This window comes from Anolis sagrei, chromosome 4 (assembly GCF_037176765.1).
Source record: "Anolis sagrei isolate rAnoSag1 chromosome 4, rAnoSag1.mat, whole genome shotgun sequence".
Lineage (NCBI taxonomy): Eukaryota > Metazoa > Chordata > Lepidosauria > Squamata > Dactyloidae > Anolis > Anolis sagrei.
This window is the reverse complement of record NC_090024.1, coordinates 174,153,850-174,175,502: the sequence shown is the minus strand read 5'-3', so window position 1 is coordinate 174,175,502 and position 21,653 is coordinate 174,153,850. Positions and strand designations below refer to the sequence as shown.

General features: G+C 39.4%; 1 protein-coding gene across 5 annotated transcripts in view; it reads left to right on the top strand.

Moving 5' to 3' along the window:
• OSBPL9 (oxysterol binding protein like 9) overlaps positions 1 to 21,653 on the top strand; it is a 70,986-nt gene that overhangs the window by 30,754 nt on the left and 18,579 nt on the right. For 2 of the 5 annotated variants that reach the window (XM_060773493.2, XM_067467885.1), the window contains 6 exons: positions 1,941 to 2,017; positions 10,766 to 10,861; positions 11,794 to 11,841; positions 14,190 to 14,219; positions 14,625 to 14,675; positions 21,169 to 21,207. In XM_060773493.2, the coding sequence (XP_060629476.1) occupies positions 1,941 to 2,017; positions 10,766 to 10,861; positions 11,794 to 11,841; positions 14,190 to 14,219; positions 14,625 to 14,675; positions 21,169 to 21,207 (341 nt within the window). Of the gene's footprint in view, positions 1 to 1,940; positions 2,018 to 6,108; positions 6,225 to 6,365; positions 6,473 to 10,765; positions 10,862 to 11,793; positions 11,842 to 14,189; positions 14,220 to 14,624; positions 14,676 to 21,168; positions 21,208 to 21,653 lie in introns of those variants that run through there. The other 3 variants (XM_060773496.2, XM_060773495.2, XM_060773494.2) reach the window with 3 other exon arrangements.

Genomic DNA, 21,653 nt, shown 5'->3' with positions numbered 1-21,653 from the left:
CTAAGGACAGTCACTGCTGATGATACAATTTTCAGGTTTTGTATGTTTGTTGTCATTATTGGTTTATTCCTTTATAATCTTCCAAAAATATGACTCAAGGCAGCTAGCAAAATAATACCAATTTTGAAAATATACAAAACATTGATGAATGTATAAATATAGAAGTTAATAAAAGTTACACAATTTATAAAGCTAAATCATTAATCATTAAAGGCTATGAAATTCTTTTAAAAAGCCACACAGTACATCAGTAAAAGCCCATCTTTTTCAGTTTCAGGAAGGCTGGTGGCACAATATGTTTTCAGGTGCCCTATGGAGGAGAGAGAGGGAGTTATCCTGGCCTCCTAGAAAAGTAGTGCTAAAAGTGGGAGCTGGCACCCAGAAGACCCTCTCCCCTGTTCCCACCAAACAAGCCTGTGGTGGTAATATGGAGAGAAGGGCATCTTCAAACGATCAGAGAGCCCTAATATGCTAATAAAAAATATGGTCCTTCAGATAGTTTTGACTTAAGCCATACAGGTCATCACCAGCACTTTGAATTGTACCTGGAAATGGACTGGCAGCCAACTACTGTAAAACAGCAAGCCTCACCCTAGTGAGGCAATCCAGTAAATGATATTAAAAGTTGCAGAGATGTCCAGCAGAACCAGTAGGGACACACTCTTCCGGTTCAGTTTCTGCCAAAGACCATCCACCAAGATGACTAAAGCCCTCTCTATCCCATAACAAGACCTTGAACCAAACTGAAATGGATTTAGGTCATTCCTCCCATCCAGGAACCTCTGTAATTACCACAACTTTCAGTAGTAGTTTTATGTCGTTTTAAATTGCTTTAGTAATGTTAATTGTTTCATTATATTTTGGTTTTTTACTTTTTGTATAGTTTTAACTATGTTGAAATCATTTGAATTTGCAAGCTATTGTAAGTCTAATCTTGGGAAAAAGTTAATATTAATACTAACAATGCAAAATTATCTTAGGTAGGGTGTGACTGGAATCTGCATTTCTCTGCCATTATAATAGCGCTGACAAGCATTGATATTGTCTTGGATATTGTTCTATTTCATCTGTGAAATAGATATGTAAGTCAAGTCTCTTTACAATAACACTTTCCGCATCTTTTGGTGATCCTCTGGGGTCCTTTTCTTAAGAACTTTGGGCCCTCCATGAACTGAAGGCCCAAAGTGTTTCAACATTCTTCCAATAAATTCAGAATTTTTTTTCTAAGATCGCTGAAAGCTATCAGAATAGCCAAATATGTAATCTCCAAGATAGTGACGTGCCCATAGTACAGGACACCAGCATCAAAATAACATGTCACTCCCACTTTCCATTCTGTCCGTTTATAGCCTTTTTAGATTACTTCAAGGCATGACATCACAAATTAATTTGCATGTTTTGCTTGCACTAGGGTTGTGATGCGTTTAACCCAGCCATTTGCTTTTAGGTTATACCATGTATGCCTATTAAAAGGAAAATGATTGAAGCTCAGTATGAGTGTGTTGTGTAAAACTAGTATTGTTATTTAAACTTGAAGTATAACAAAACTTTAGGAGAATGGCAACCTGGCAAAAGTATGGCTCTCTTGTCCTGTTTTTTTTTTTTTTTAATGAAGAATCCCGAGTTTATACCCCTTTCGCATGTTTATTTCCTTTGCTAAGTTGGTGTTCAGCACATGTTGTATGGCTAGTTAGTAATTAAATTCTCTTAGTACACTGGAGCATTGGTCAACATCTTGCTTTCATTCATGTGACTGCTCCAGATTTGCTCCCCAGTAACTTCATTTTCATTAGACATAAAATTACTCTCCTCATGCCAACTCTTATTTAATTATTACCTTGTTTGTTTAATAACAGACTGACAAAGCCATTTTTCAGAGAGCAGTTTAATTTCTCCCATTGTATTAAGACAATTTCTGTGTATTTTTCATATTCTTCCAGCTCGAGATGCTGATGAAAGAGAGAAATGGATTCATGCTTTAGAAGAAACTATCCTACGTCATACTCTTCAACTTCAGGTGAGTTTATTAAAATCTTTGTGAGAATGCTGGGTTAAGATGAAGTTGAAAATGATACACGCATTCTTAATGTAATATAGAATAATCCAGTTTTATCGAATATAACCCCTTTTGTTGCGGTGTGTGCCTTCACATCATATGTTGACCCTTATCATGGAAGTTTCTGGAGCAGAGAATGTGTGACCAATTTCTTTTCCATATTTATGAATGCAGTTTCCCTTGACACTGAATATGAAATGAGGTCATTTTACATATCAGTCAAGAAGATAATAGGTATGTTTTACATTGTTGCTGTGTTGCCAATTTGTGTATGAAGCCTTTGTAGTGAAGAGCTAGAGATTACTATGGAGACTTCTGAGGGGTTGCCTTATCTGATCTGTTTAATAATACTTTTCTGTGATCTGTTTAATAATACTTTTTCCCATTTCTGTATGTTTTATTGTTTTAGTGTTGTTTTATTGAGAAATCTTTTCATCTATATCTACAATAACCCCTATATCCATGGGGGATATGTTCCAATACACAAGAACATCCCATGGGTATCTGAAAGAGTGAATAATAGCAAACCCTGTGTTTTGACTATATTTGGGACTACAGTATCCCATAGAATTGCATGGAGGACCTGTAGAGGTCCAGAAACACTTCCACAGAGGGGAGATATTTTTTGGAATGTGGATGTGTGAAATCATGCATATTGCATCTCCAGGTAGTAGTAATATAGTATGAGTTAAAGATCGGGACCAGTATTCCCAACTCTTTACCAGCTTTATGCATACGTTAATAGACTAGGTAAAGGAATAATTCTAGCAAAAAATAATATTATTTTGTGAAAATGGTATTGGCTTTAAGATGGCTTGAAATCTTTAAAATGGGGCTTGGATAAGGCCAAGTGACAGATATTTTAAAATGTAAGCTATGTATCTTTTTAATTCTGCATATTATGAAAAAGAAACCTGGTTTACTGCAACTAACAATGCTTAGTTTCTTGCTCTATGAGCCACCCTCTGAATCTAGATCTCTGTTCTGTTTACACTATATTTTCATGTTATCTTTATTGCTTTTATAATGCTATAAACTTTTATAGTAATGTACAAATAATGATAAATAATTATGCTTGTTTCCAGTATGCTTCATTAGAAGCTACCAATGTCTGTTGATTTTGGAACATCATATCAAAGCAAAACGTGAGATTGCTGCTTTGAAATCTTAGTTTCAGTCTTGTTAAAAGTGATAACCATACTAAGGGTCAAAGAGCAAAACTGTTTTGCTTTCAAATCCTAGTTTTATTTAAGGCTAAGGACATTTGAACGTACATGTCTTCAAGTGATTTTTAAAGACCCTAAAGCCCAACTGTCATGGCAAGAGTTGTTCGGGGGGGGGGGGTGTCCTTTTTCTAGGGCTGAGAGAGTGACTTGCCTGCGGTCACACAGTGGGTTTTCGTGGCTTCGCAAGGATTTGAACCTTAGTCTCTAGAGTAGATGTGGGCATACTTGGGCCCCCTGGCTCCCACAATTCCCACAGCTCAAGTGGCTGAGGGGGAAAAGGAAGGAGTATGAGGCTGTTAGGAATTGTGGGAGTTGAAGTCCAAAACACGCAGAGGGCCCAAGTATGCCCATACCTGCTCTAGTCATAGCAGAGGGCTCAAAGCACTCATCAAACCGGCTCCCTTTTTTAGTTTCTACCTAACTGTACTGTAGATCAGACTGTTTTTTCCCCCTATTTCCATACATTTATTGGAAAAGTGCCAGTACAGAAATAGCTTCAGATAGCTGCTCTTGGGATTTTCAAGTTCCATCCCTACAGTGGGCTGTGTAACCTGCAGGTTGGACAAGCTGCCAAAATCCAGCAGCTTCAACATCTCCTTTGTATTAGGGTCCACTTCAATGTCTTCTGATCTAAGGCAGAGACCTCAGGGACATAGTTGTCCCTTCTTCCTCTTCCTGCAGTGTGGTGGAGATGCTTCTGACCGTCCCTTGTTGAATGCGTTTCATTAGATGGGTAACATGCCCCGCAGTGTATGGTCGAAGGTTTTCATGGCCAGTATCACTGGGTTACTGTGAGTTTTCTGGGCTGTAGGCCATATTCCAGAAGCATTCTCTCCTGACATTTCCCTTGCATCTATGGCAGGCATCATCAGAGGTGGTGAGTTCTAGGTTGCTGTGAGTTTTCTGGGCTGTATGGCCATGTTCCATAAATTTTGCCCACATCTTTGGCAAACATTGCCAGAGGTTGTGAGGTCTGTTGGAAACTAGGCAAGTGAGGTTTATGTATCTGTAGAATGTCCAGGGTGGGCGAAAGAACTCTTGTCTGTTGGAGACAGGTGTGCACAACCCTGCAATCTTGTTGCGCAGCTTTTTGCATGGGATGATGGCAGTCTCCTCACATACTGCTCACTTGCTATTTCATCACACTAGAGCAGTGGTTCTCAACCTGTGGGTCCCCAGATGTTTTGGCTTTCAATTCCCAGAAATCCTAACAGCTGGTAAACTGGCTGGGATTTCTGGGAGTTGAAGGCCCAAACACCTGGGGACCCACAGGTTGAGAACCACTGCACTAGATAATAAATCTACTTTAAATCCTTTTGCTGCCTCCTGCAGAATTCTGGGGTTTGTAGTTTAGTGAGGCTGTTAAAGGCTCCTACCTAAACTACAAACCCCAGAGTTCTGCAGGAGATAGCAACCCACTGTGTTACCGCAGGATTAAAGTGGATTCATTCTCTAGTGTGATGAGGGATCAGACTGTTTTTAATGGACATTAGTGCAATTAATAGTAACCATGGGTTGTTGTAGATTTTTCGGGCTGTATGGCCATGTTCTAGAAGCATTCTCTTCTAGGGGATGCTTGTCACAGATGCAGGCAAAATGTCAGGAGAGAATGCTTCTAGAACATGGCCATACAGCCCGAAAAACCTACAACAACCCAGTGATTCCAGCCATGAAAGCCTTCAACCATTCAATAGTAACCATGCCATTAGAGCAGCGTTTCTCAACCTAGGGGTCGGGACCCCGAGGGGGGGTAGCGAGGGGGTGTCAGAGGGGTTGTGAGGGGTGTCAGAGGGGTCATGAAAGACCATCAGAAAACACAGTATTTTCTGTTGGTCATGGGGGTTTTATGTAAGAAGTCTGGCCCAATTCTGTCATTGGTGGGGTTCAGAATGCTCTTTCATTGTAGGTGAACTATAAATCCCAGTAACTACAACTCCCAAATGTCAAAGTGTATTTTCCTCAAACTCCACCAATGTTCACATTTGGGCATATTGAGTATTTGTGCCAAGTTTGGTCTGGATATAGGTGAACTACAAGTATGGATGTAGGTGAACTACAAATCCAAAATTTAAGGTCAATACCCACCAAACCCTTCCAGTATTTTCTGTTGGTCATGGAAAGTTCTGTGTGTCAAGATTGGTTCAATTCCATCGTTGGTGGAGTTCAGAATGCTCTTTGATTTTAGGTGAACTATAAATCCCAGCAACTACAACTCCCAAATGACAAAATCAACCATCTCCCTCCCAACCCCACCAGTATTCAAATTTGGGCGTAACGCGTATTTGCGCCAAATTTGGTGCAATGAATGAAAATACACCCTGCATATCAGATATTTATATTATGATTCATAACAGTAGCAAAACTACCCTGGTGAAGTAGCAAAAAAAAAAAAAGGTTATGGTTGGGGGGTCAGCACAACATGAGGAACTGTATTAAGGGGTCGTGGCATTAGGAAGGTTGAGAAACACTGTTTTGGAGGGTGGTATTCCTCCTGGCCTTTGTGGAGACCTATCTTTTGGAAGGCGGTCGGTTTTTATTGTCTCTGGTCTTTGTCAGTGTATAGTACTGAAAACATGGAGGCTGCAAGGGACCTGCCTTTAGCCAGGAGGACCCGTCTGTGCGCAAGAACAGGATGTGTGTGTGTGTGAGAGAGAGAGAGAGAAAGGGGGGGGAGGGGGGTGGCGGCTGGCGAAAGCAAGCAAGCAAGCCAGCCTCTCCAACCGGAAGGAGCCTTCCGCGGGGAAGTGGCCGGAGGCGTTTTGGCGCGTCAGCTGAACCAGGAGGCGGGCAGGCAAGCAAGAGCTCCTGAATGAACCCGCGTGGCCTGGGAGGCTCCGAGCCGGCGCTGGTCGGGGCCCGGAGGCCGGCATGTCGACAGCGGCGGTAGGAGGGTGAAGTGGCCCATCGACTCTTTCCGGAGTCTGTGCAGGCACGTCGGGAAGGTAGCATCTCTGTGCGCCTGGCTCTTCTGTGCCTGTCGCCTTCCCCTCGCAGCGGGAGGGGAAGGAGGGGAGGGGAGGGCCGGGCAGGGAGGCACCTGACCCGTAGCCAATCGGGAGGCCCCTTGGTGCGGAGGCGAGCGGCGGGCGGACGAGGCAGGCAGGCAGGGAGGGAGGCGTCGTCCCTGAGGGCAGGGGGCCCAGCCTCGGGGAGACCCCGCCCGGAAGCAGGAAGGGGACCTATGGCTTGCGTGAGTCGCGAGTGGCGTCACGTCGGAGTGGGCAGCAGGGAGGGAGGGAGGGGCGGGCTGCTGCGCGGAGGGAGGCCCACCCGCACAGCTGGGTCCTTCCTTCCTTCCCTCCCCGGGTGACCTCTCGCCTGTCGCGCCTTTGCATCGGGGTAGGAAAGGCAGGCAGGGACATACAAAGCGAGCCAGTCCCGGGCAGAACCGATCCGCATCGATCTTCTCTGGGAGTCTGTTTCGAAGGTGCAGGAAAGGAACAGCGGGCTGAATGAATATTGGAGGCTTTCGGAAGTCTTCTCTGCCTCGCTCTTCCAGCTGGAAGTGGCTAGGACTGCCATGGTAGTTCCCCTTTGCCTCTGGGTCTCCAAGCAGGCCCTTGTTTGTTGAAAATCAGTTGATCATTAGGGATGTTTGTGTTCGGACTGTGCTTGAAAGTGCGGGCTGAAGGTCCCTGTCAAATGTAAGTAATGTGGTGACGTTGGCCTTGGAGCTTATATCGCAAATTGAAATGCAGTGATTTCTCCCAAGCGGCTGGGGGAATTGGGTCATACATTGTGATCTGGTACAAAGATTGCCACATCCTTGAATGGAATGAGAACTGAGCTCCTGCGATAACTCCTGGTGTGCCCTTCTAAACAGAGGGCCTCCCCATCCTCCACCTCAGGGTCTACCTTGTAAAGTAATGCTGAAGTCAGTTATCTGTGTGCTGGGCCTTGAGTAGCTCGAGAAGTGCTAACCTCATTCTGGAGTGAGATATCAGAAAGGGGGATTGAAATAATGATATTGAAAGAAAATTTGGTGGTGTAGAATTCTCATAATATGGCATTTCCCCCCATAGCTATTTATACTTTTTTGAGAGATTTGGGAATGTGTATATTGGAAACATTAAGGGACAAATAGCAGTAACCTCTGTAGCCACTGTGGGTCTATTCCAGTTGTTCTCAACCTGGGGTCCCCAGATGTTTTTGGCCTTCAACTCCCAGAAATCCTAAAAGCTGGTAAACTGGCTAGGAATTCTGGGAGTTGTAGGCCAAAAACATCTGGGGATCCCAGGTTGAGAACCACTGGTCTATTCTATTCTAAAAGCTGTAGTGTTTTGACAGATATATTGCTTGTAATGTCTTTAAGTTTATATCATTGAATACCAAAGTCAGGGTTGTCAGTGCCATTGTACAGATGATTTTTATACATGGTTATGAAAGCTGGACAATGAATAAAGTTGACAGGAAGAATATTGGCTCATTTGAAATGTGTTGGAGAAGTCTGCAAATGCAGCGGACTGTCAAAAAGACACATGAATGGATGTTAGAGCAAATCAAGCCTGAACTCTCCCAGGAAGCCAAGATAAATTGGAACAATTGTAATTGGACATCCCACTAGATCAGTGGTTCTCAGCCTGTGGGTAGCAAGGTGTTTTGGCCTACAACTCCCAGAAATCCCAGCCAGTTTACCAGGTGTTAGGATTTCTGGGAGTTGAAGGCCAAAACATCTGGGGACCCACAGGTTGACAACAACTCCACTAGAAGTTAGCACCATTAGAAGACACAATAATACTCGGTAAGGTGGAAGACAGTAGAAAAAAGTGACCATATTGCTGGCGAATACGCTCAGTCAACGAACCCGTAACCTTGAGATTGCAAGCTGTTGCTAGTGAGTTGATCTGGAGGTCGTATTCCTAGGGTTTTCCTACGTCCCAGTCAGACTGACAGCAATTAACGACAGTAAAGATTATAATGTAGTCAAATAATGCATGCTGTTCTCTTATGAAATGAATATATAAATTCACTGTAGGATCTGAACATCACTAAATTAAAAGTTACTTCCTTAACATGTATTCATATATTAATTTCCTGAGAAATGAGGGCCAATGTGGTCCCAATCTTCAAGAAGGGAAAAAAGGATGACCCAAACAACTACCGTCTGGTCAGCCTCACGTCGATACCGGGCAAGATTCTGGAAAAGATTGTTAAGGAAGCGGTCTGCAAACACTTAGAAACAAATGCAGTCATCGCTAATAGTCAACATGGATTTATCAAAAACAAGTCATGCCAGACTAATCTGATCTCGTTCTTCGATAGAGCTACAAGCTGGGTAGATGCGGGGAATGCCGGGGATGTAGTGTACCTGGATTTCAGTAAGGCCTTCGACAAGGTTCCCCATGACCTTCTGGCAAGGAAACTAGTCCAATGTGGGCTAGGCAAAACTATGGTGAGGTGGATCTCTAATTGGTTAAGTGGACGAACACAGAGAGTGCTCACTAATGCTTCCTCTTCATCTTGGAAAGAAGTGACAAGTGGAGTGCCGCAGGGTTCCGTCCTGGGCCCGATCCTGTTCAACATCTTTATTAACGACTTAGATGAAGGGTTAGAAGGCATGATCATCAAGTTTGCAGACGACACCAAATTGGGAGGGATAGCCAATAGTCCAGAGGACAGGAGCAGAATTCAAAACGATCTTGACAGATTAGAGAGATGGGCCAAAACTAACAAAATGAATTTCAACAGTGACAAATGCAAGATACTCCACTTTGGCAGAAAAAATGAAGTGCAAAGATACAGAATGGGTGACGCCTGGCTCGAGAGCAGTACGTGTGAAAAAGATCTTGGAGTCCTCGTGGACAACAAGTTAAACATGAGCCAACAATGTGATGTGGCGGCAAAAAAAGCCAATGGGATTTTGGCCTGCATCAATAGGAGCATAGTGTCTAGATCTAAGGAAGTAATGCTACCCCTCTATTCTGCTTTGGTTAGACCACATCTGGAATGTTGTGTCTAATTCTGGGCACCACAATTCAAGAGAGATATTGACAAGCTGGAATGTGTCCAGAGGAGGGCGACTAAAATGATCAAGGGTCTGGAGAACAAGCCCTATGAGGAGCGGCTTAGGGAACTGGGCATGTTTAGCCTGAAGAAGAGAAGGCTGAGAGGAGATATGATAGCCATGTATAAATATGTGAGAGGAAGCCACAGGGAGGAGGGAGCAAGCTTGTTTTCTGCTTCCTTGGAGACTAGGACGCGGAACAATGGCTTCAAACTACAAGAGAGGAGATTCCATCTGAACATTAGGAAGAACTTCCTGATTGTGAGAGCCGTTCAGCAGTGGAACTCTCTGCCCCGGAGTGTGGTGGAGGCTCCTTCTTTGGAAGCTTTTAAGCAGAGGCTGGATGGCCATTTGTCAGGGGTGATTTGAATGCAATATTCCTGCTTCTTGGCAGGGGGTTGGACTGGATGGCCCATGAGGTCTCTTCCAACTCTTTGATTCTATGATTCTAAGTCATAATTCAGTTGTATTGGAGATCTTACGTGATCTGCATTTCATGGCAGTTTTAAGCATCGTGTGCATTTCCTTCAGAAGGAATCAGTATACTCTTGTGTCATTTATTGTAATATGCCCTGACAGCTGAATCACATGCTCTGATTACTGAGCCTGTAAGGTTATTTTCTGCTTTCATTTTTATGTAAAATGTAAACATCGAGATGTGAATGATTTACAGTTATCTAGGAAAACGTTTCTGTATGCTTCCTACTATGTAAAATGAAATCTAGATTAGGTTCTTAAGGGTTTTTTTGGGCTATAGGGCCATGTTCTAGAGGCATTTCTCCTGACATTAGGAGAAATGCCTCTAGAACATGGCCCTATAGCCCGAAAAAACCCACAAGAACCTAGTGATTCCAGCCATGAAAGCCTTCGACAATACATTGAAATCTGGATTACTTAATTTTCCTCTTTTCCTACCTGAGTTTAATGTCAGATCTGTTTTCTAGAATATGTCTATATATTTTGATTCTTAATCAGGTAATAACTTGTTAATCCGTGCTTCTGGTTTAGAAGAAGGTGACAGTGTTTGGGAGAGGTTGTTTTGGTGCAAACACACATAAAACTGCTTATAGGCCTGTACTGGAATATTGCTTCTGCTTAATGTAGCTTGAAAAATCATGAGTCAGACTCTGTTTTGTAAGGAAACATGTATAGAACAGTGTATTTATGAGTTACTTCCCTATAAATCATCTGACAAAATAAACTTTCCAGAATATAGTCCAAATCTCTGAAATGATGTTAGAGGACTATGGTATTTTCCACAGTTTAATTATTTTGTTATTTTCATTTATGCCTACATAAAATCAAAGTAATGTATTTTTCATAGCGATAAAGGTGTTTCCATGCAGTATGTTTTTTTACTCTCAGTGGTTGACTACTGTTTCATGATGGCAGAGGAATAACCAAACAGGGTTCAGTTTATTCTTTCACTTAAAACATGTTTAAATATTATGCATTTGATTTTGTTCTGTGTTTATGCAGGGTGTGGATTCTGGATTTGTTCCAACTGTCCAAGATTTTGATAAAAAACTTACAGAAGCCGATGCCTATTTACAAATTTTGATAGACCAATTAAAGGTATGTTCAATGTTCTGCCAGTTATACAATTAATTTTATTGATTTAGTAGTAAATGCCCACTTAGATTCTCTCCAGCCAATTAAATAATAGTATGAAATGCTACAAATGTTGAAATTCATATAGCCAGTAATTTTGATCCTTGTCCTAGTTGTTAACTAGACATTCAGTAGGAGTTCCATACTTACATATTTCTTGTAGATACATTTATATTAATCATGGAAAACAAACAGAAGTATGTGCAACGGATAAAGTAACCTAAATTCCTTTGTACATGCTAGAAGAGCCATACCATGTTAAAGCTTTGTATACAGTTGTTAAAGCGCATGCCATATATCTGTCAGGACTACATAAGGGGCAGAGCTGTTCCCAGGCTCACAACACATCTTGTCCATTATCTGTTTCAGTTCAGTGGTTATGTTTACTTGGCACCATGGGATATACAGTCTTTCATATGATTTATCAATAGAATGCTAAATTGTTCATGCTATGAATTAAGAGACTTGAATTCAGAGCGTGAAGGCTTAATATACTTTACAGGCAGGCTTTCTTTTATTTTAGAGAAGTTCTTCAGATCTTTAGTAGGATGTCACTTTGCCTTGGAATAGATAATTAAGAGGAAAGAAGCAAGCAAGATCAATGTTTACTCTGTGTTGATTCCTTGACATTTCAAGCATAATCCCATTATTTGAAATGCAAAAAAATATATGTTATGATAGGTTTTTGTAGATAAAGAAAACAAAAAGTTTCTTGTACAGTGAATCATTCATCATTAATTCATAATGATAGTGTAATTCGATTTTTTCCATTGGTCACAACCAAATAAATTATAACTGAACAAAATGCCCGAAACACGTCTTTTAAAAGGTAATGTCCTTTTTGCATTTTGAAAGCTGCACTAGTGTATTAGTTACTGTCTTTTTTCTTTCTTTAGCTCTTTGATGAAAAACTTCAGAACTGCAAAGATGATGAACAGAGAAAAGCAAGTACAATTTTTGTATAGATATTGAATCCCCTATTTAAAAAAGCTCCACAGTTCAGTTTTCCTTTGCTTCAGGTGCAACCAAGCCCTTTGTTTCGTATGTAACTGATAAGTTAAATTGAGTGTACCTTGCAGATGTTGATTGTTTTGAGTTGCTGGAATGGAAAACTCTTGTCATAATAACAGCTGAGGACTGTTTTTCACCTGCTCCATTGTGCCAGAGTATAATTAAAATTAACTATGAAAAGAAACCTAAAGAGAACTGCAGAAACTTTTAAAGTTTCTTATTCTTTCATTTAAACAAATGTGTAACTGAGAATGACTAATACTTCACCCATCTCAACTAGTAGTGTACTTCTACTACACACTATTAGCACAGCTTATCAAACCTGATGAAATAATTTTTCTTGATCTACATTTTCTGTAGTCAGTCTGCCCACCTAGCTAGAAATGTTTGATTGTACCTTTAGTATCAGGTGGACTTTCAGATATTGTGAAAGTACCATTCCCATCAATCCTGGCCAGCATAGTCAGTTGTGGGGATACTGAGAGCAGCAGTCAGACAATACCTGGAAAGAAACAAGCCAGAAATACATAGGAATAGTGGGAGCAGATGTCTTACCATACATTATTCCCACTCTTGGGCTAGTAAATGTGATGAAGATATTACAAATAAGACAATCAAGAATAAATAGCAACATTTAGATTTCAAATACTATGGGCCGAAGTCATCCCAAATTAAAATAAAGGGTTTTTTTAAAAAAAACCTCTAGGTTCAGGAATAGTGCAATTCTCTGCTTGCCTGCTCAGAACTAAGAAAGTCAACCCTCAGACAAGTAGTACAAGATTGCAGCCTTATTTCTCAGAAACAACATCTAGTACAGTAAACATGGCATTAAAACAGCTTTCCATGTAGCAGATTTGTCTGAAAATTTTGAGACTGGTCTGAAAAGCGGTTCCTGGTATTTGGAGCAAAATAATTTGCTGATTTGACTTATGTTAACTAGTTCTGTTGGATCATTATAGAATCTTGCAAAGGGTGTGACCTTGTACTTGTTTGCCCTCTTGTACTAATTTGTTGTAATGGCAGATTAGTGCTATAAGGGATGAGCTGTTTTCTTCTTGACTTGTTGTGGCACTCAATATTTCAAAAGCTGCTTGTTGTACTCAGACTGAAGAAAAAGAGCCCTGATTACCACCATTGCACTAAAGCAATAATTTAAATCTCACTGATTTAAATGCATTGGCAATGACATGAATTTTCTCTTTAACCACAAAGACGTACATTATTTTCTTTTGCTTTTATTTGAACTACCTCATTGACCCAACATAATTAGGAAAATTTCTTCCTGGACAAGTGTAAAAATGTTGCTGAAAAAGGTTTTCTATTGAAATTCAGGGTTAGAGATTATAGGATTTATTATGGGGTCAAGGAATGTTGTGAATTGATCCCCAGACCCATTGTAGTTGCTGAGCCATGTTCTGTAGATCAAACCCCGTAGAAAAGTGGGTTCAAACTAAATATTGCCCTATCACTCACAGTTTTTCTATACATTATTCATTGTTTGTAAAAATAAAAAAAACCTCTCCTTCTCCCATGAATTTGTGCCCCACCATTCATTGCAAATTAGACTTTTCAGTCCACTTAATATTAACAATGGCAGTGAAAAAGTGGAAGATTTATGTTCTCTGTGTATTATTCCAGACTTTATAATTTCATCTTCAGGAGTATAAGGATAGGCTTTAGATTTGCCCCTCTGTAAATTGAAGGTTTTCTTCCAATCATGAAAGAACTGGCAATCAGACAAAGACTTCTTACTAGAGGAAGAAGACCAGGCAGATGTCTTCTTCCCCTTGAAGCCCTCAGCGCTACCACCCACACTCTTCTGGAGTGCTCTCAGTCTTTTATGCAGCTTTTGTGGGAGCATAGAGAGCTGCAGGGAGGATTTGGCATGTGTCACTGTTCCCACCCAAAGCAAACAACACTCATTTGAGTGCAAATCTTGTTCCAACCTAATGTCTCTGCTGAATCAAGTACAAAGGAATTAGTTCCAGTGGGAATTAGTATGAAATGAAGAATGAGGATTTTTAGTCAGATTTTACAACTTAGTTATCTATTGTAGCCTAAAGCAGGTCCCTTTTCAATCTCTTTACCTGCAGAATGGGATTGAAAATATTGCACCAAACTGATCCTAGAATAAAACGTGGTTTTATAGTGCTGCATGCTCTTTGGCTTAGAAATGGAGATGAGCACCACCCCCCAGAATCTGACATAATTAGACTTAATGTCAGGGGAAACTTTTACCTTTACTGAACGATGTCACTAAATAAATGCATTTCTTTTGCAGAAGATTGAAAACCTCAAAGAAACTACCAGTGTGAGTATGTGTTTATCATATATGCAGTGATTAAAGTCTTATGTGTTTTTGTGCTAGTGTGCGAAGCTAGATCTGGTGGTAGGTAGGGCTACTGTCAGGCTGTCTCTCACATTCAAAACACACTTGTTCTCTGCTAGTCTCTTCTCCAAGATGGAGAACTACATCCAGATGTTGCCCAGGCACACCCTGTTCCTCCACTGTCTGCAGTATAGCCATGGGGATGTATTCTGAAACTTGGAAGCCCATTCATTAGAATATAGCACTTTGGTGATCAAACATTAGTGTCAAATAGCTATTGCAGTGTCAGTGAATATAATATTTCTACTTATTTTACTTCTTTCTTAACATTTTATAGTGTTACATATTTTAGAGAAATGCTAAGATAATTTGTTTTTGCCTCCACAGAGCATGGTTGAATCAATAAAACACTGCATTGTGTTGCTGCAGATTGCTAAAGTGAGTATCTTTAGAAAAAAAATAGAGTTTGTAGAACACATTGTTATTGGGTGTTACATTGTGGTAGAGTTTCTAGTTTTAAGAGCGACAAGGAGCATATATGTGTATACACTACATAATTTTCCTTCTGTTATTGTTTGAAGGTGGATTAATTAAATGATAATTTCATTATTAAATATTTTTCATAAATTAAGCAAGTAAAATCCAAAAAAATACTGGAAACATTTATTATATGTAGACCTCATATATGTCATACTAGGATGATGTGCTCTTCTTCAGCTTAAATTGGTGGTGAATATGTTTACCCTTCATTTAGGGCAAAGTGTTGCTGGTCATTACACATTTATGATTATGCTCTGTTATGCTTGGTGGAGAATGTACATGAACAGATTTTTTTATTTCCATATCTGCGAAGTTTAATTAATTTGAAGGGTTGACATTCAGTGTCTTCTGGTCAATTTTGTGGAAACTCTCAAGTAAATGTAACTCAAGTGAATATAAACCATCAAGTTAAAGCTTTTATATTTTTACCAGAGTTATGAAAGGATTGCAGAAATAGTAACCCAAGTAGACGATGCTCATGCTTGTGGGGACTGATTTAGAATAGCAGGTGTTCTTGTCTCTAGATTATTGAGTTAAAGTATTATTTTACTTTAGTAGTTGGCCTTTGATGGAGAACGTATAAAATAGATCATCTATTAGTATGAGAAGAAATTGCAAATCATGGTTCATTTCCTTAATCTCTAGAATAGAACTGCATTTACTAATATATTCTAAAGTTTTGGATTCTCTATAGTTAACAAATATATTAATTACTAACCAATAACCCCAAAGCTCCTGCCAAAATCATAAAAACCCCATCTAGCATTACTGGGGTAACTTAAAATCCTAATCACTGACTTATTTGTGAAATTTGTTAAAAGAAACAATTTCTGTTCATTTGTGCCATAGTACAACATTATAACAACAATTTTATAAATAGGTTTTAATATAAGGGATTGGTGCTATAGAAAATAGAATAAGATGGCTGTGAAAAAAGAATAGGATAACCTTGGCAATATTTGGCTGTAGAAAATAAAAGAAGATGAGTATGCTTCAAAAAGAGACAAGAAATGCTTAGTTGTAAAAACTAACATTAAGTATAACTAACAGTGTGATTACAGAGAAAAACATGTATGTTGCTGGTAACTTTTTAATTTCCAAAATCATTTCAAGATGCTACTCAGACATAAAAATGACCCAGTAAGTTCAGCACTTCACAATCAAAAATTTATATAGATGTTTATTTGATCTCTGAGGATTCATAGCTAGAATTTTAAATATTTAGCCTAAAAATTTCTTCAGACTTTTTTTCAAAAAAAAAAGAAAAGAAAGAAAGTAGAAAACATAACTTTTAGAACTGTGTATATTCAGTATCTAATACGCCTTCAGTTTTTCAGGATCCCTGTAAAAGTGGAATAACTGAATAAAAAACACTGGGTCTTCCAGGGCAACTCTACAGCCAACCTCTGACATAAATTGATCTTAGAATTGCCCTAAAGATTCCTAGAGAACACATATTAATAAAATCCAAACGTAATTAATTTCACAAAAATTAAACATTCAAATGTGGAGAGCTAATGGTATACCTAGACAAACTTGGTATCACTAAAAATATAGAAGGAGAGGAATTGGAAGTCAGTGACAGCACTGGATATTTCAGGATTCTTGATTGAAACGTTGGTGTCTGCTGTTGAAGGAACCGGTATCAGAACACCTGCGAAGTATCTGTCAGACAATAAGGTCAGTGCTGTTCAAGGAAACAGTATTAATAAGAAGTACATCAGCTATAATTTACATCATACATTGCATCATAACACTGCATCACCTATTTTTTTTTCTTTTGGCTTTGCATATGTTGTCTTTTGTTAACATTTTGACAGGAAAAAAGATAATGAAAGAAAAAAGAGTAGGAGGTGGGGGATGAAAAGATAAGAAAAGAACATTTATTCTCTGTGGTCTCTGTGACTCACACAGATTGGTTTTCTGTGACTGCACAGTGCATCATTCGGAACCTTCTATGTGGTTTGGTGGTAGTCCTGCCCACTCTCTGTGTACTATACCAGCATCCTTTCCACCTAAAGCCTTAGGTTTTTTTGTTCTCTGCAGCAGCTTCCTAGGAACATTTCAGCACTATTCTGTTCATGATCAGGAATTTAAATAAATTTGACTCTGACTCTCCCTTTTTGGCATCAATTTACTTATTTTTCTGGCTTGACCAGATTTTTTGATTGCAATTGTGCCTCACATTTTTTGGGCTCAGTCTTGTGTTTGTTCTGTAATGTAGTGAATGTCCCATTAAATCCTTGAAAAGAATGGCAGCTCAAAATGCCTTTTGTGCCTTGGGGAGGTTTGCAATGGGTAGTCATGGAGGCATAACATATTTTTGGATGGAGGAAATATTTTTGCTTTCTCAAGTCTGGTGGTTCTGCTTGATCTAGTGTGCAAGAGACAGGACCAATAAGATCTCAGAAGTGTCTACCTTTGCCACATTCATCTGATGTGAAAGTGATTTCAAGTGGAAGTGGAAGTGCTTACTTCTTGACCCAACTGTTGCCTCCTCCTTAACTTACAGTTGCTGAAACATGAACTGATGACTTCATTACAACAGAGTTTAATGTTGGATTCATGCAATTAGAACCAACCATTCACCCCTGTAACTTCCAGTTGTTTGGATCCCAGATACGACAGGCATCAATCTCGATGATTCTCTCGTTACCCTTCTGGATCTTGAAAATGTCAATACTGTTGATTGAGATACCCACCTCAGTACTGGTGGGATTGTTCATGTAGTTAAGGATATTATTCCTGAAAACTTAATTGTGGATGTAGATACTATGAGCACAAGGTTATTCCAGAGAAGCTTCATTGCATTGCTATCCAGAATGTTCTCCTCCTCTGTGCCATCATTTCCATTGTTCAACTATGTTCCTACTTCACTTGGAACATCCATAGGACCATCAACATTTAATGGGAATGGGGAACATTGATACCACCTCCTTTCTATTTTGCAATACTGCATGGCAGGCAGCTACCTCTCTAGGCAAAGGGACCCAGATGCACTCACCAGTACTACTACATCTGTATGGCAGTATTCAGTATTCATTAGATCTCTGATTTGGTATTCATTAGATCTCTGATTTGGTAAGGCACTCCATCTGGCTTGTCGATTTCAATACCTGTAGCTATTGTTTCAGTAGTATGACCTACAGACCAGGCGTCTGGATCTTCTGTGCCTCCTGTTTGACTTTCATGGGACATTATCTTGAGTACAGAGATTGGCTTTTGGCACAGGTCAAATCCCTTGCAACTGTTGTGGCAGAAACTGATTCACCTTCTCCCATATTCAGGCCTTCACTGAATAAATGTTAAGAATGGCCAGAGCTTTGGGTCTTTTAAGTGAAACAGGTAGATTTATAAACAGAAGACCCTGTTTGTAAGGACATCTAGCAGTTGACCACAACTTCTATTTCAGGTTATTTCAGGTTATGCATTATTCTTGCTCCATCCTGCCAAATAAGTTGCATGTATAAGGTCATGGTTCAGGAATTGATTGATTTATGCAGCATCCAAAACACAATTCAATTATTGTTGATGGTGTCCAGTAAAATACGTCTCCAGTAGTGCCAAGTCTATGGTGAAAGATTTGCCCTTTGATGATGTTGGTCACCCACACGGACATCAACTTTAAATGCATAAAAAATTGGTTTGTAGATCCATCAGCAATACTTTTACAACATCTGTAAGCAGAAGTATACACCACTACAGCCCTGGTCCTACACGCCAGTAAATTTCTTCTGTTTCATCTTCAAGCTTTGCAGTGAAATTATCTTGTCCCAGTTGATATGAACAGCAATTTAGGAAGAAGTCCCTGGACCAAGCCAAATTGTGGGTTTGAGTTACTAAGTCACTAATGTTACCCAGTAAGCATCTCATTTACTTTGAATGGTGATTCAAAGACAGGTTCGGATGCTTTTATCATGGCTGTACCTTCATCATCACAGACAAGTGGATCCCAGAAGACGGTGTGCAATAGAATTATTGAATTTCTGTCACAGTATATTGTACTACATCTCCCTCACATTCAAAGAGGAGGTAATGTCCCTCCTGCGAAAAGGTGCTGCCAAGCCTGTTCCGCTCTTTCAGATGTATTGAGAGGTTTTCTACTGCTGCTTCATCATGTCTAAGAAGGACAAAGCCAACACATCCCTTATCCTTAGGATAATGATTGGGATTGGAAATGTTTTGGGGGGTTTGGGAATACCTGTAATTGCATATACATACACAATGAGATATTGGAGATGAGACCCAACTCTAAACAAAAAATTAATCAATGATACTTATATACAGGGTTAGTCAAAATGGGTAGGCCAATAAGCCATTCAATTGAATGGCTTATTGGCCTATGCATTTTGACTAACCCTGTACTTTAAATACATAATCTGAATACAAATTTATGCACAGTATTTTGTGCATGAAACAAAAAAATTCTAGACTTAATATGAGTATATAGGGGTATTGGGAATTTTCGAATTCCAGATAAGGGATGCTCAAGCTGTACTAATCATGTCTGATCCATGCAACTACTAGCCACGCCTGTCTCAGTATCAAGGTCAAATGGGATCTGATGCCTTTAGGATATTTAGGAAGTATATTTCTTTCATTCAGTGGACTAATTGTGAGAGACATCACAAATACCAATGACATTCAATGTTTATTATTAATAATGGTTGTTTGGAACTTCTGTCTTGAGGATAACACAGATGAATACTGTGGGCCTGTCATATGCACAGACTCACAATCTACACATTCCAATCACTGCAGATTCAAAATGGATATCTCTCCTATAAGTCCTGATTAATGAAATGGGCAGCATTAGAAGTGATGGAAAACCACAGCCACTAAGTGCACATTCTTCAGGCTCTCCTATCGCCATTCAGTGCTTTGGTTCACAGCAAGAGACATATGAAATGATGGGAATAAAACAAAATGGTGCCAATTTGCACCTCCTGCCATTTCTCAGTTCCTCACAACTTTCTGTAGAATTGTCTTTGTTGCTTATTAGAGAGAAGAATTCAGTGGAATGCACAAGTGTGGGCAGCTTTGGGGTTCAAAAATCTATGCAAATCTGTGCACACTCCAAGTACTATGCTTAGATTCCTGCTATTTCATGGATCTCTTGTTGCAAGCAAAAGAACTGTGTTGCTCGTGTGCTCTCCAGAGGTGGAGCAGTGCAAAGATGGCACACCTAGTAGTGTGCCTGGCATTCGAAGCTTGCTGCTGCTGTCTCCACTGCTGCCCATGCAATTTAATTAAAAGGAAGTTGAATATTCATGTTTATAGTTCTCTGTGTGAGGTTCTGACACCAACCCCTGTGGCTGTATTCTTTAAATAATTGTGCACTCTGTAAAATATAGCTTACAATACTTTTAAAAACACTCTTGTACTTTGGTTTACATTTTTTGGTTTACATTTGTTCAGATTTTTTTCATTAACTATCACTAAATTGATAGTTATTGTGTAATCCTCAGGAAGTTTGGATGTCTAAGGGATAGCTCATCAATTTTTTGCTTTTGAGTATTGCTGATTGGAGTAGGCATTTAGATTTAGTAGGATTTTGCCTACTGATCTCTTATTTACACATATAACACTATGTCACAAAATTTGATTTTTTTTCTGTTCCTGGTTTGAAAATGTTATTTCCTGTTTAATTGTGTGATACTTACTTTGAAAGTAGTTGTTGTACTCCAAAAGCTTCATTTTTGTTGCTGCCACAAACTATGTTGAATTGGCTGAGACTCTTTGAGGTATTCATTGAAAAGCTATAGCAAAATGTTTTAAATGATAGAACCAATTAGGAAATGGCATTTATAACCCAGGAACAAAAACTGTGTTACAGAATGTAACACATGTGCTAAGAAAAAAAGTGGATGAGTTTTTTAAAATTTTGTTGTAAAATAAGATATTTTGTAACTGAAGTATATAGTTAGTCATTGCAAAAGAAACCCCTGAATATATTGGTGCCTTTAAAATTGCATGTATCTTTGTAGTAGATATTTTCATGGTGATTGTTTTTCACCACGTAGGGGAATATGTCAAAGAATCTTATTGAAGGAACTTATATATATATAGAGAGAGAGAGAGAGAGAGAGAGAGCGCACTAGTAGATAACTAGTAGATATATTATGCCTCTTCACTGCTGTACCATTTGCCAGAAAGGGTCTTCCTATATTTATGTTTGGATCTTAATAGTGCTCCACTAACAGCAAATTTTTTGGAAATGATGTTCAAAGAATGTTTCAAATGCCCCCCCCCCCCCCCGAGTCTACGAGTCTATCTCACTTCTCAGATTGTAGCAAACCTTTCTGAAGAGCAACATGTCATTCTCATGTAGAGGCATTAATGACTTTGATAGCACATTGATGTGTTAATATTTGTAACATTTTTCCTTAAGGACCAAAGTAATGAGGAGAAGCACGCTGATGGACTTATAGTAAGTTTAATCTTTTATCTCTCCTCTATGCAGAACATTAGAGCTGCAGTCATGTGAACACTGAGACTTGAGCTTCTCCTCATTTTTGACATTTCTTTCTTTCCTGGTCATGCCTTCTACTGTCTCTTTCAGTATGCTATCACTTTCTTTGAGCTTCTGAAATTGATTTTACCACCACAATCAAGCATATTGAATTCCATTTTCCTCTTGTATTCGTTTGCTGTTTATTAATAAAGCAGGTTTAAAGCCACTAATATGGATGGTTACTATCAGATTTGGGCACTGGCCAAGTTATTGCAGTATTTTCAGGATACATTTTCTGATTGCCATTTTCCAGCCTTATATGCAACAGAAACGGTTATTGACATTTTAGTTAAAAGAGGAGACAATATTTTTTGGCACTAATTCACCTTCTGACACAGTCAAAGATTTAATTAAGGCACTGG